General features: G+C 44.0%; 1 protein-coding gene across 1 annotated transcript in view; it reads left to right on the forward strand.

The window, feature by feature from the left end:
• The window catches only part of PTCD3 (pentatricopeptide repeat domain 3), a 154892-nt gene that overhangs the window by 30302 nt on the left and 110417 nt on the right, over positions 1–14173 (forward strand). The window contains exons 4-6 of the mRNA XM_078678661.1: positions 8941–8986; positions 9077–9145; positions 12310–12414. Coding sequence (XP_078534787.1) covers positions 8941–8986; positions 9077–9145; positions 12310–12414 — 220 coding nt within the window. The remainder of the gene's footprint in view (positions 1–8940; positions 8987–9076; positions 9146–12309; positions 12415–14173) is intronic.

Genomic DNA, 14173 nt, shown 5'->3' on the forward strand with positions numbered 1-14173 from the left:
ACAGTCGTAATCCCTGTGCAAAGTGAGGCATAATTCTCCTCAACTTGCTTATCCAAAGCAAAACACTCTCCCACCCTAAACACCGAATTAGAGGCCTTTAATCTTGCAAGAGCTTTCCAATCTCTGCACAGAAATTCCTTGATGTTCTGCGGGGCCTTTGTTTGAGAGCCCTTGATATTGACAAAGAACTTGATGAGGGAATGGTCTGTCCAGTCCATAGGCAGGATTTCCCCCATAACCAATAGATCAGGAACAGTGAACACCAAATCAAGAAGGTGCCCCGCCTTATGAGTAGCTTCTGTAACTAGCTGATAAAGACCGAAGCTTTCACAGGAATGAAGCAAATGTAGTAAGCCCAGGTCCAGTGAGCCATTAAGCCAAAGGTTAAAATCCCCTAGAATCATAAGCTTACGGTGAGAGACTGCCATGTTGGTCAGGGTAGCTAATAGCGATTGTTGCTGTTGAGTGCTAAAAGCCCCTGGATGTCTATAACACAGAACAGCAGTGAAAATAGTCCCGGAACAGATCTGAATAGATAAACCCAACAGCTCCGTTCCCTCAACCGAGTCCATGTCAATGGAACCAATCTTATACGTAGCGTTATAGATTACCCCAACCCCCCCCCACACCTCCCATTAGACCTGGGGAGGTGTAAAAATTTGAACCCAGGCGGGCATGCCCAGCCGGGGTCAACTAAGCAGTCGGGGCGAGTCCACGTTTCCGTCATGAACAGGACTTCGAGCTCGTGTGTCTCAATCAACAGCTGAATTTCTACGCTATGCCTGGGTAAAGACCTCACATTCAGAAGCCCACACTTTAAAAGATTGTCGGCAAGGAAGTCTGCACGTGGAGAGGCTGAGTGCAGCAACCTAAGTGTCCCCTTGTCAGCATGAGACTTACCAATATATAAAAGAGACTCTCTAGAGTATGGAGGGCCGGATGGTTTTAGGCAATCGACCATGTGGTCGCGACCGGCAGCAAAACTGGCACTAGGCGCTTCCTTGGCGCGGACGGGCGCAGACGGGCTTGCCTTTGGCGCGCCCGCTGCCCGTTCGCTCCAGTGTTGTTTTTATGCAGCCTCGAGCGTGCAGCCCCGACCACTAGAGCGTGGCCCGACTACCCCCAAGATGGCGGGTCCGCTCGCACGGATGGACCCGACCAGGGGAAGACACCCAGGAGCCTCAGGAGACCACTCCGGTCCACCACGGGGTAAGGCAGTGCAAATAGGCAAGTTTAGCAGCAGGTAGCGATATTTAGCAGCAAAGTATATTTAAAACACGGACAGCTCAATTTTAAAATTCGCAATAGTTAAAAGCAATAGCAGCTTCCAAAACACACAACCGTGCTGGCAGAGCCCTGCCAAACATGTCAGCCGCCTTAAAAGCCAGGTTAGGGTTTGCACGCTCGCTCCAGCAATCTTTTTATGCAGCCCCGAGCGTGCAGCCCCGACCACTAGAGCGTGGCCCGACTACCCCCAAGATGGCGGGTCTGCTCGCACGGACGGACCCGACCAGGGGAAGACACCCAGGAGCCTCAGGAGACCACTCCGGTCCACCACGAGGTAAGGCAGTGCAAATAGGCAAGTTTAGCAGCAGGTAGCGATATTTAGCAGCAAAGTATATTTAAAACACGGACAGCTCAATTTTAAGAATTCGCAATAGTTAAAAGCAATAGCAGCTTCCAAAACACACAACCGTGCTGGCAGAGCCCTGCCAAACACATCAGCCGCCTTAAAAGCCAGGTTTTAAAAAGTAATCCTTTCAAGTAATAGTTGCACCAGCCTACCAGGCATATTGGCTTTGCCAGTGCTTGTTGACTGTGCTGCCTAATCCTGAGGGCCTTTGCCCCTATTAGTATTGTTTGTATTTCTTGCTCCTATGGCGTGAGACTTGTATGTGACTGTGCGTGCCTCTCGCCTTTAGGTGCTTGCACTGTGCTTCCTCATCACTGAATCCTGCATGGAAGGCTGGGCTTGTAACTTCTCTTCCACCCACGTGAGGGGGCTGTGGTCAGGGCCCCCACTTGAGAACGAGGGGATCACACCCTACCGGGGGCTGCCCTGCTTCAGCAATAGTTATGTACATAGGAGCTTATTTACGAGCCCATTGCGCCGCCTTTGCATCCCTTTCATTGACGCACCAGCAGCACTTATTAACGCCTGATATAACCTGTGCAGTTGGCTACCCAGTCAACCCTTACCTCCTCCCAACATGAAGTACTCAAGCTACTTGTTTGTAGTATTAAGAGTAACGAACTATAAAGCACAGCACAGAGGGCACACCACATTTACACCTCAAGAAACGTTTTTTTGCAATTTTTATTTAGCTTAAACTAGCTTAGGTACATTATGTGACTTGCCCAAAACCACAATGCGTTGAGCTGAAGCCGAGACATGTTTTTTAACGTCCCGCTAACTAACACTTGTCCTCCTTTCCTCCCATCCTGTTTTCACTGCCTGTGATTGCTTGTCTTTGCATGTTGCGACTTTGGTTTATAATAGAGAAATCACCATACTGAAGTGATGCAAAAACTGGCTTAGATGAACTGCCCACATTTGTATTGCTGCTTACTTGCCATATATTGAGTACCGTTAATGTGGCTAGTAGTAAGACTGGGCGGCGAGCATCACTTGCCCTGGAACTCCAAAGCTCTCCGTGTGCAGTCCCTGTGAACTCTGAGGGGTCTGCACTTAACTATACATAAGAGTGGGAATTATTGCCCCGTCAGCACACTGTATTTACTACAATGATGTCATCGGGCAGAGCCGGTGCAAATACCTATATTGCTGCCTCTCACAGGGAAGCCAATCCAGTCTCAGGACTGAGGGTAGCACACTTGTATTCATTCAACAACTGATTACTGCCGAAAGGTTGTCCAAACAGCTTTGTCAACCAGCTACAGTCAAGGCTGTGCTTATCTCTTACAAGCCCATGGTATGAGTAAACCAGGACTACAAGACACAGGAGGCATTAGGTTGTCTTACAAAAGCCCAGGGCTGGAAATACCATGTGTATGATTATAGTGAGTGAGTAAAAAGTTTTCAGTTAGCCAATAAACACCCACTTTTATTTCAGAGCCCTGAAACCGTGAGGGACATATAGCACTATAAAAATCTCCTACATAAATACACCTGGGCACCCTAATTTAAATATTTTTTATTCAGCTGCTGATACTAACGAGTTAAAAAAGGTTCAAAATCTATTAGTGTTTATTTGAAGCAAACTAGGACCACAACCCCCAGGGTGCATACGATAGTGAACTCGAAGTGGAATTCATCATCTGGACAAAAATCTATTAATAATTTGACAGCAGTGAAGAAAAATGCGAGTCATTTTAGGTGTCCAGCATTGGCCGTGGAGGCAGGATCTATATCACATTTTCAGAATAACTACTATGTAAATAATTCCAGATGAGAATCCATGTGTGGGAATTTCTAACATATTACTGTCCTAAAAATATAGTGCAGCTCCAACTCTTCTATGCCTCTGAACACCCCCAAATGACTTCTTCATTTACGTTTTCTGTGAGATAGTCTCATATATATTTTAATTAGGGTAATGATGTTTTGAAGTGAGGTGGTTGCTCAGGCATGTGCCTGAGAGAAGCACATCTGTATTATACACAACCACACACACAACCACACCCTCAGTGCACACTTTCACCCGACACCATCAGTCGTCGGTGCACGCTTTCACCGGGCACAAACTCCACCAGCCGTCAGTGCACGCTTTCACCAGGCACAAACACCACCAGCAGTCAGTGCACGCTTTCACCGGGCACAAACACCACCAGCCGTCAGTGCACGCTTCCACCGGGCACACACCACCAGCCGTCAGTACACGCTTTCACCAGGCACACACACACCACCAGCCGGCAGTGCACACTTCCACCAGGCGCACACACACCACCAGCCATCAGTGCACAATTTCTACAGGCACACACACCACCAGCCATCAGTGCACACATCAATTGTTAACGCATCCACAATTAACTATTGTAGCAATCGCAGTATGGCGCACTTTACTTTTAAACATATTCATCTAAAGCGCAGCATGCCACCATTGCTACAAACATAAATACACATTTTGTTTGGCCTACAATTTATAGACTTTTGTTGCAATTGGTGTTGCAGTATTTAGCAATGCCAATAGCTCAAACTTAATTAATGCGAGACCTATTGCATTGCAAATGCTTGTTTTAAATGGTATTAAACCCTGTTTTGCGCCCCTCTAGCTTGAGATTTTCTGTAAAGCCAACTCAAGTCCCATTTCCCAGCAAGTACTTGCTATAGCAGTACTTTACACAATGAAAAAATTAGAACTTGGCTTAAAAGAGGTGTTTACCACCTTGATGGTAAAATTATTTTAGGAATGTGGGAAGGGTGGATTTAAATACAATCTATCAGTGAGGGCGTAAACTATTATTACGCTTCTTTGGGAAATGAATTGTGATCCTAGATTGGGGACGTCCTAATGTTGGACATAAGTATTCAAATTAATGCCAGGAGGTTTTGTGAGAGCTGTATGTTGAATTTACCTGAGGAAATGGGTGAAAAAAGGCCACTAGCTTGAGGTGGACACATTGAAGTTGAATAGTGCCTAAAATGTTTGACATGTAGGTATTTTTCCTTGTGGTTGGAAGTGAATGAATGAATGAGTTTATTTGTAAAGCGCTACGTTCACTCCAAGGAGCATCTTGGCGCTGGCGAACAGTAAATCGGAATAGAAACAGTAGTGAGACGGGGGCATAAGAGTGAAGCCTTAAACTCATATCTGGTGTCATGTGAGGGGAAACAGTACTGTTGTGGGCCGCGAACATCCAAGTTTTCCAAGGAGCTTCCTGAAGAGAGGTTCTGATTGAGCCAATCTCAACTGGAGTGGTAAACTGTTCCAGGCTCTTGTTCTTAGAACAGCTATGGTTTTGCCTCCGTTTGTTTTCAGTCGGTAGCTGGGTACAGCCAAATAGTTGCCCGAAGATGATCGCAGAAGACGTTGTGTTGTATATGGGCGAATTCTGGACCTGAGATATATCGGACCTGATGCTTTTATTGCTTTATAAGTATTTGTTAAGACTTTAAACAAAATTCTTTTGTGAATCGGTGACAAATGTAGTCTTTGAAGTGCTTCTCTGGAGGAGGATCCTCTCGGTAGCCCAAGCACCAGCCTGGCCGCTGCGTTCTGTACCACCTGTAACTTTTTTATAATCGATGTATTTGCTCCTGTATATAGACTGTTACATTAGTCCAGATGCGAAATAACTAATGCCACCGTGACTGTTTTTCTAGCATTTAAGGGCAATGGGTCCAAAAACTTCCTTAAGATTTTTATAGTATGGAAGCACATGCCTGCTACTGCTAATGCTTGGCAGTGAAACGATAGGGAGGGATCAAACTTAATCCCTAAGTTGCGTACTGTGTTTGCAGTGTTCGGCGGTGGAACCATGTTTTCAGGCCACCATAGACTGGGCGTAAAGAGATTTGTTTCCCTGAACGGCATCATTTCGTTTTTTTGGTTGTTACATTTTAGATGATTGAGATTCATCCAGTTCATAAATAAAATAGAATTTTTCTTCCGATATGGTGGAGTTTTTATCAAGGGTAAGGATGATCTGAGTATCATCTGCATAGGTAATAGACTCATTTGATGTCAAAGCTATCAGGACAAGCAGTGGGGTCATGTAAAGTTTAAAGAGTGTTGGGCTTAGGGAAGAGCCCTGGGGGACCCCCGATAGGAACTGTTTTTCTATAGACTTGTGTTTTCCGAGGGTAACTATGTTGCGTCTGTTTCTAAAAAAGAGGAAAATCAGGCTAACGCCTTATTGGTAACGCCACTGGTTGCAAGTCTGTTGAGTAGAATGGCTTGGGAAATCGTGTCAAACACGGCAGACAAATCCAACAGAACCAGTACTGCATCCTTGCCCTGATCTAAGGCAAACTTTAATATTTCTGTGTTGTGAAGCAGCACTGATTCTGTTGAATGGCCGGATCTGAAACCTGATTGTAGTGCAGTGCTAATGGAACACAATGGCAGTGGTGTGAGTTCAACAGCTTTAGATTTCGTCATATTTGAGTAGTTAGCCCATTTCTTCGATTTGCTGTCCTTGTAGGCATTACATGTATCCTCTTCATACCCCTTTCTGCAAAGAGCTGTGAATAGCATCTCGTCTTAATATGAAAGGTTAGTAAAGAACCTGGGCATCTATGGGGGGGATGGAAACATATAAAATATACCTATTGCTTATGATCCCTACATCTACTTAGTCAAGCAGTAAGTGATGCCATGATGACTAGAAATTTACCATCTAGACTAAAACCTCAGCATACGCATCCACTGCTGCAGGGCTATTTAAGGAAAATGTTTCACGTAAGGCTTGGTGAGCTGCCATGTGTGGAAGTTTGGGGTGAAATTGAAGTCCAAGGTGAAAAAAGATGAGACTCAAGCAAGGGGATGTGACGGCACCTCAGACAGGACAGCAACTGGAAAAAAGAGGGAGCTATTAAAACAGGAGGCTCTAATAGGGTAAACAATAACATGAGAACAAGGCAGAGGAGGTGGGGAAAAAGTAATAAATGTGAGGCATAATTTTGGCGAGGAATTGGCTATTGGTGAACCATTTATTAGAGTAAGTTATAAAACGGATTCAAAAGCTTGATGGAAAAGACCATGCAATCTAAAGTCTTATAAGACCAGTATTTATGAGTAAGAGACAGCGAGTGGCGGGTCAAGAAGAGTGTGGTAAGGGCCGGACCAAAAGAGCGATGAATGCATATTTTCTTTATTCTGAAAACGTCATTGGTGAAAAAGGACCAACTCTGTTGTTATAGTAATAAACAAGCATTGTACCGATTAACCGTGTTAGAATAAACCATGCTGTAGTTGTGAAAGATTATAGGGGCAGTATTAGTTGAAGGAAATAAATCTGTACGAGATACCAATGCTAGAGAGTTTGGCTTGAGCATTCCATACTGCATTATACCTGTTTTAAATGTATCTTTGGAAATAGAGAGCAAGCTATAGGTTATGACACGCAATGCAGGGTTAATAAATTAGATTAAAATTAGTTTAAAAAATAAAATAATGATTCAGAGAAGAATTAGACATATTGAAAGTTGGAAAACTGGGTGTTTTGATAGTGCAATGCCTTCATTATAGAAAAAACTGTGGTAAAATATAAAGCTGACATGGAAAAACATACTAAACAACGATTTCTAAATAAAGTTTAATATGGAAATAGTTTTCAACTATTGGCAGAAAATGAGACAAACCCAAAGTGTTCAGGGCAAGTAACTATTTCTCAAACCAGAAAAGGATGCAACTTAATGTCAGTCTCTCAGACATGCATCACTGGTTATTGTGGACATTAAAATGTATTAGTATACTATTGGCAGTAGATTAGCTCCAGAAATGGTACTTGAACATAAGCGTGTCTTTATAGTCGGTCGGTATGTGTATGACCATGTACAAGATCACACGATTGCCATAGTTATTGCCATCAACTAAAAAAACATTCCCACTTCTGTCACAAGGTGTAGAGAACTTGTACTGTGGCGTAGTTTGGCAGGTTCTCTTAGTTGCAGTGAATCAGATGTGCTTTATTGCTAGCTGACTTGCGTCGAGAACTTCCAGACTCCTTACTGCAACTCACCACCTCTATCCCCATTCACAAGGACTTTTCCTGTCTTTTGTACTGTTGTTGAAATGCTTGCTCTACTAGTTGGATTTAATAAGAAATTAGAGACCCTTGATGGATGAGAACCGAAGTTGGCATTAGTTTGATGGTGATCTATTGGGTTATTCTATTGATTCCAATAAAACAAATCAATTTGCAATATTATCTTCATATTCTGATAAACAGGATCAAACTGATCATTTAAATTGCTCAAGTACTAATTTGATATATACAGTAAAGTTAATCATAACATTAAATACTTGACTATTTGGATTACAGAGTTTACTAAGAATAATTTGGAATAAGTAAGGAAGTCTGATTTAGAGCGGTTTGATGCAGGAGGCAGAAGGAAATGAGTCGCATAATAGAAATGGTATTGACCTGAACTTGTATCCAAATATTTTGAATGTTCCAGTTTGAGGGCACATTTTTCAGTGTGTATTTTAAATGCAATACAATATCACTTGGACTGCTGATGCATTTATTTGCATGTTTACTCTTTGATAGATCACTTGGGCCTCTGCAATACTTATTGGATACTGCTTAAAATATCCCTTCACTATAGCAAGTATAACAGTGATGGCTGCTACTTTTTTGTTTTGGTATATATTTGTATTGGAATTTTAAAATAATACATATCATCACTTTAGTAAGCAATTCCAGGCGTACAAATATATCAACATTTTACATCTGTTATAGTTGTTATCGCTGCTATCTTCAGGAACATAAATTGTGATCTTATATAATAGAACATTGCATATATAACATGAGAGTACCCCCTTACTGTAACATTGCTGGATCGTATAGTGTCTTTGATCTTGTTATGTGAGTTTACTTAGTGTATGCCAGATGACTGACAACATGTAGGAGAACTCGCCAATGTGTAAATTCAAACAGTACAAAAGAACCTAACACTAAAACAAATAGCACCGGGAGGGCTGCGTACGTGTACAAGAATCAATCAAAATGCCACTCCTATTTCCAGTGTCCATTTGCGCGATCTCAGCTTTGTCAAGGCACATCTCTTCAGGTTGGGGGCGGTCGCGGTAATGGCTGCTACTTGATTTTCAGAGAAAATTATCCAAGAGCGAAATGAATAAGAAGCTATCGAAATAAACTCCCCATAGGAAGCAAGGGGGGCTAAAGAGTGCTTGTCACACTAGCAACATTCAAAGGGAGTCTTCTATTAAAATATCCAGCTCCTTTGGAAATTAAGAAATACATCAAATTTCATTGGCCATAATCACTCTATTTGTTCCCCTTTTTATTCAGGAGTAAATTGGCTGTTTTACAAGCTCTTTCTTCCAATGTGAATCGGGTAGGTACCTTGTAGCATCCGTTGATTATAGGTTTTGCATTTGTGGTTCTAGGAAGTACTGTAAATAACATTTTGTTATTCAATTTCCAGGACCCAACAGCTGCACATTACATGTTTCAAGATGATTCCTATCTGACACCTAGAACATCCTCTGAATTTGTGAGTATAGTTGTAAGGCTTATTGTGAGTGTGGTATTGACACTTAACTTTTGCCAGTGAATGCGTTTGTGTGCACATGGTGTGATTGTTGTATTGTCTCTTGCAATTTATTTCCTGTAACTTATGGGAGACTGCATCTCTTTTGTAAGGTTATGTCCTCCCCCACCCCCTTATCCCTTCGTCTTTCCTCAGAGCATTTTACCTCTCAGAATGTCAGAGGAGATAGTGACACATTTAAGGAGTAACTGATTGACTGCCATGTTATGTCATGTTATTTTAATTTGATATTGCGCACAAATTAGGAAAGTTTTCAATAATTTCTTACATTCGGTATATTCAGAGCATATACAAATATGAAAAGGTAAACGATTCCAGTAGGGAGGGGCCAAGTAAGGGAATGGTCTGCCTCCACACCTTAAACATTGAATGTGGGGAATAGTAAGCCGCTCTTAGTCCTTAGATCGCAGAATCCTGGCAGGATTATATCGTTTAAGCTTTTGGTGTATGTCCTTTCCCCACTAGAGCTCTGTGATTAAGGCAGCAGATCTTGAATATAATTCTCTTTCTGACTGGTAGCCAGTTGTAATACTTTTAAAAGTGAAAGTAATGCAGATCTGGAAGGAAGATTACAAATAAGCCATGCAGTGGTGTTCTGCATGACCTGTAGTTTAGAGAGTAGTTTCGTATTGGCAGAAGCCAAAAGAGCGTTGCCATAATCAAGCCTGCTAACAACAAGAGCCTTTACCAAGGTCTTCCTAGCCACAAGAAGAAGAAAAGGCAGGCATTTCCTTAAAAGCTGCAACATGTGAAAGCAGGTACCCGTTATTGTTGGGGCTCAATATAGTTTAATACTGAGTTTTTTTTAATGACATGACAAGGGCTGGGAGCACTATCTAATTCAGGTGGCCACCAGTTGTGAGTTCATATGTGTTGGACTTTTCCAAAGAGCATAATCTCCTCTTTTTTCAGCATTAAGCTGAAGGTAGTTCTCGGACATCCACTCTGCCACCACTTTCATCCCATTTGAGAAATGTTCCTTTACTTTGTCCACATTCTTAACAAACGAGATGATCAGCTGAGTGTCATCAGCGTAGGACAAGATTTCAAAGCCGAAAGATCTAATGAGTTTGGCTAACGCGGCCACATATATCTTGAACCAGGTGGTGCTCAAGCAAGATCCCTGGGGTACACCTTTATCAATCGTCATAGTGCGTGGCTTAGTCACCCAATCATCACCTGAGATCTATTCGTCCCTCTCTCATTTAGCCTAAGTAACCCCATCTCATGTGACAAAGTGCCAAAGGCTGCATACAGGTCTAAGAGCACAAGCATTGTGTGGAGGGGGTGTTAGTATCCAAAGAACATCTTATGGAACCTGTCATGGCTACCAAGGCCGTCTTTGTGCTGTGCTCTGACCTAAACCCAGCTTGAGAAGGCCCCAAGATATTATTTTCCTCCAAGTCGCCTGTCCGCTGTTTGTCGAGAAGACCTTCCAAAATCTTACCTAGATATGAATGCAAAGAAATTGGCCGATAATTAAAGAGGATTGAGTGATCTAACTTGGCCTTTTTTTTTTAATAGGCATGATCAACAGATCAAACACAAGGAGATGGTGGACGTAATGCTGACATTTTTCAGACACTCACCCCCCAGTCACAGATCTGGGTTGAATCCATCATTGTTCTTTAGCTCACTTCACCACCGCAGTTCAGTCCCAGCTATATGCAAATCAGTCTTGATTTGCGCCCCATCCATCATCTCCTTGTGTTTGCTCTGTTCGCCCTAAATTGGCAGGATATGCCCAGACGTGGGTCCAGTGTTCACTTTGCCACTGAATTCAAGCTAGCCTGGCTGATGAAGGGTGTTACCCCGAAACCGGTCTCAAGATGCTTGTTTCAGGTCCAAGAAAGACTTGGCTTGGCAGTTCGGTCTGGTCTGTTCCCATGAGGCACAGGGTCAAGACTGATTTGCATATGGCTGGGTCTGAACTGGGGTGGCAAAGTGGGCGAAAGAACGGTGATGGATTCAACCCAGATCTGTGACTGAGGGTGAGTGTCTGAAAAATGTCAGCGCTCCGTCCATCATCTCCTTGTGTTTGCTATGATCAACAGATTTCGAGGCCATAAGGAATTTCTCTGTCTCTATGAACGCATTAAACAAGGATCTAATAGCCTGCGAGATCTGCATGGCAAGACGCACAGAGATCCTAGCTGGACACGGATTTAGCCTTGTTTATGGCACCATTAATTTGTTTGAGAGCAAGAATTTTAAACTTTCCCAGACTGTGCCCATCTTTCGTGGGAGGAGAGTTAAAATTCAGTTAAGTTGTAGGCTGATTAAAAGAGCAGGACAGTTTTTAGTCTGAAAAAAATTGACAACGTAGCTCGACAAACTTCACCAGATCCACTGGTTACCTGTCAATAAAAGAATTGTTATTAAAATGGCATACCTGAGTCAGCACATCTATAATGATTTAGTGGTACATTCCTATGAGTTTTATTTTATTCTTTTTTATAATAAAATAACTACCTTTCCATCCTAGAGATCAGATGCTTAGCATTTTTTGGGTGTCCATTGATTTAAACACTGCAGTTTCGGGAGGCAGGTTATCCAGATGAGAGACTGGAGGGAACACCAACTCCTTGGTTCCAGGAATTGAGTCCTCCCTTCGAAAATGTCATAATAAACCTTAAAAACTCACCTTATTCTGGCTAGTCCGTTGATAGTTGTGATCAAGTTGCTGCGGGAACTGATCTAAATGTATTGTTGTACCACAAAGAGAATGTCTGTGGGGATCATATGCACTATATAAATAGCCAGGTAGATGGATAGAACATAGGGCTAATCTTCTGAGGTCGCCTACTTTTATTTTGCTACTTTACTGCAGACAAAACCATGATCCAAATATAGTTTTGATTGGCAGCCTATGCAGAGTTTGCTTGGTACATGCATATTATACAATTTTCACTGCAGACATTTCTTTCATCCCTTTAATCTCCATAATATCACAAAGTATTAAAAAAAAAGAACCTCCTTTTGTACTACAAGAGCATAAAATAAAGATTGTGTGTGAATAAAGTAATTGATTTATGTCTGACTACTTTGTCCTTGTTTTTGTTTTCTAACTAAATGCTAATGACATGCATAATTCTTTCTTATTACAGCGCTTGTATTCCTTGTCCAAAGAGTCTGGGCACAATGCAGCCAAGTACATCGTTAACACATACCCTAAATTCTTCCAGAAGGATTTTGCTGAGCCACATATTCCGGTAGGTTTATTGTATACATTTTGAGTTTACAGCTATTTCATAATTGTGAAACTGTTTCACAGACTGGTTCTAAAGAAAGTTCTGTCAGTTTTATATCCCATTCATGTATTGTAACATATTAGATCGAATAGTGGAATAATAAACTTCATGAAGCAAGCTGCTTTAAATTTGCAGGCCACGGATTTGACTCTTGGGGGGCAGGCGGATTGGCTGAGCCTATCATCAAATGGATCAAGTAACTGGAGTTAAACGAGTAACTGGATTTGCTTACCTGGCTCGAGGAAACGTGCTGAGGACCCCCGACCTACTGGAGAGTGAGACCCGCAGGAGAGGACCGAGCAGTTCCCGTCGTCCTCCTCGGACCCTGGGCTCTCCACTGGCCAGTTTGCGGAGCTCGTTTTTCGGATGTCTGCTGCCTGGAGACAGCTGTGGGCGACTGGTGTGCCTGGCGAGGTCAGTGGTTAACTGCGGGACGTCGCTGGAGTAGACCATTGCTGGCGCCTGGAGAGCGGTGGGCACTTCACTGCGGAGGTGCCCTGCCTGCCTGTGAGTGCTGCCGGGACCCCCGGGGTCCTAACCTACCCTAGACCGGGAGCTGTGTGCCCTGTCCCGTCCGACTGGCTGTGCGCTCCGGGACTGGTTGCCTGCGCTTCGCGGCGGCACCGGAGGAGGTGGGCGCCTGATAGTAGTGAGGCGGAGAGTTGGAAGACGGGGCGGACTGGCCGAGCGCGGCCGAGCAAGGGCTTCCACGCCCGGTTGGGCGCTGCGCCTGGTCGCTACGGGCCAAGTCCCACGCATCACACGCCGGGAGCTGTGCGCCCCGTCCTGACCGCGGAGCGCGGTGTCTTGCTGCGCGCTCCGGGGATGGTCTCCGCGCATTAGCGAGATACCGCTGGATTTTGTCACCCTGCAGCCAAGGGAGCCCGGCTTCACCCGGCTTACCCCCCACCCGTCCTACCCCACCCCTCGAGATACTGGGAAGCTCCGAGCGGGGAGGCAAAGGTGTGGCATAGCGGACAGCGGGCTGAACATGCATAGGAGTGTGAGGGCGACCCTACAGACGCGGAGTCTCAGGAGAGAACAGCAGTGCTACTAGTCGCCCCCCCCCCCCCCCCGCCCCCCCCTGCTGCCACCGGGATCTAACAAGAGCGGAGTTGCAGCCTTTTCCAGGAGTGTTAAGAACGGTCGCCTGATTCCTCACAAGGTCTGTGTACAAAGCGTCTAAAGAGCTACTGCCGCCCAAAGAAAGACTTCTATTTTTCACCGGCCAGACGTTATCGACATTGTCTCTACTGCCTAAAATGGCGGGGGCCATAGCAGGAGCAATAAATTCACCACCACCCCAGATGTCTGCATAGCTGCATTCCAACTAGATCAAGGGTCGCACAAACGGAGATAAGTCTCTCTCCTCCCTACCAAGCAGCAACCAGGAATCACCAACATAGTAGCAGGACTAACTCGACCTGCCCTCAACAGAAAAGGAAACTGATCTCTCCAAAAAAAGTCAACAACAGACAAAGGACTAAAAAAACCCTGACTTATCTACTCTCTTGTGGCAGACATCTTGACCAGCCCAGAAACTTCAGAAACTTCAAAGAGGTACTTTTTATCACCCCACATCACGTATGTTAAATCACCCCAGATCACATATGTTAAATCTACCCTGTTCAAAATTGGCTGGGGGCATAAAACGGGAGCAGTTTCTCCTTAAAGTGACCCCACCCTAAGAACTGGTCTCCTTTAGACTAATCTCCTCTTA

Source organism: Lissotriton helveticus, chromosome 2_2 (genome assembly GCF_964261635.1).
Source record: "Lissotriton helveticus chromosome 2_2, aLisHel1.1, whole genome shotgun sequence".
Lineage (NCBI taxonomy): Eukaryota > Metazoa > Chordata > Amphibia > Caudata > Salamandridae > Lissotriton > Lissotriton helveticus.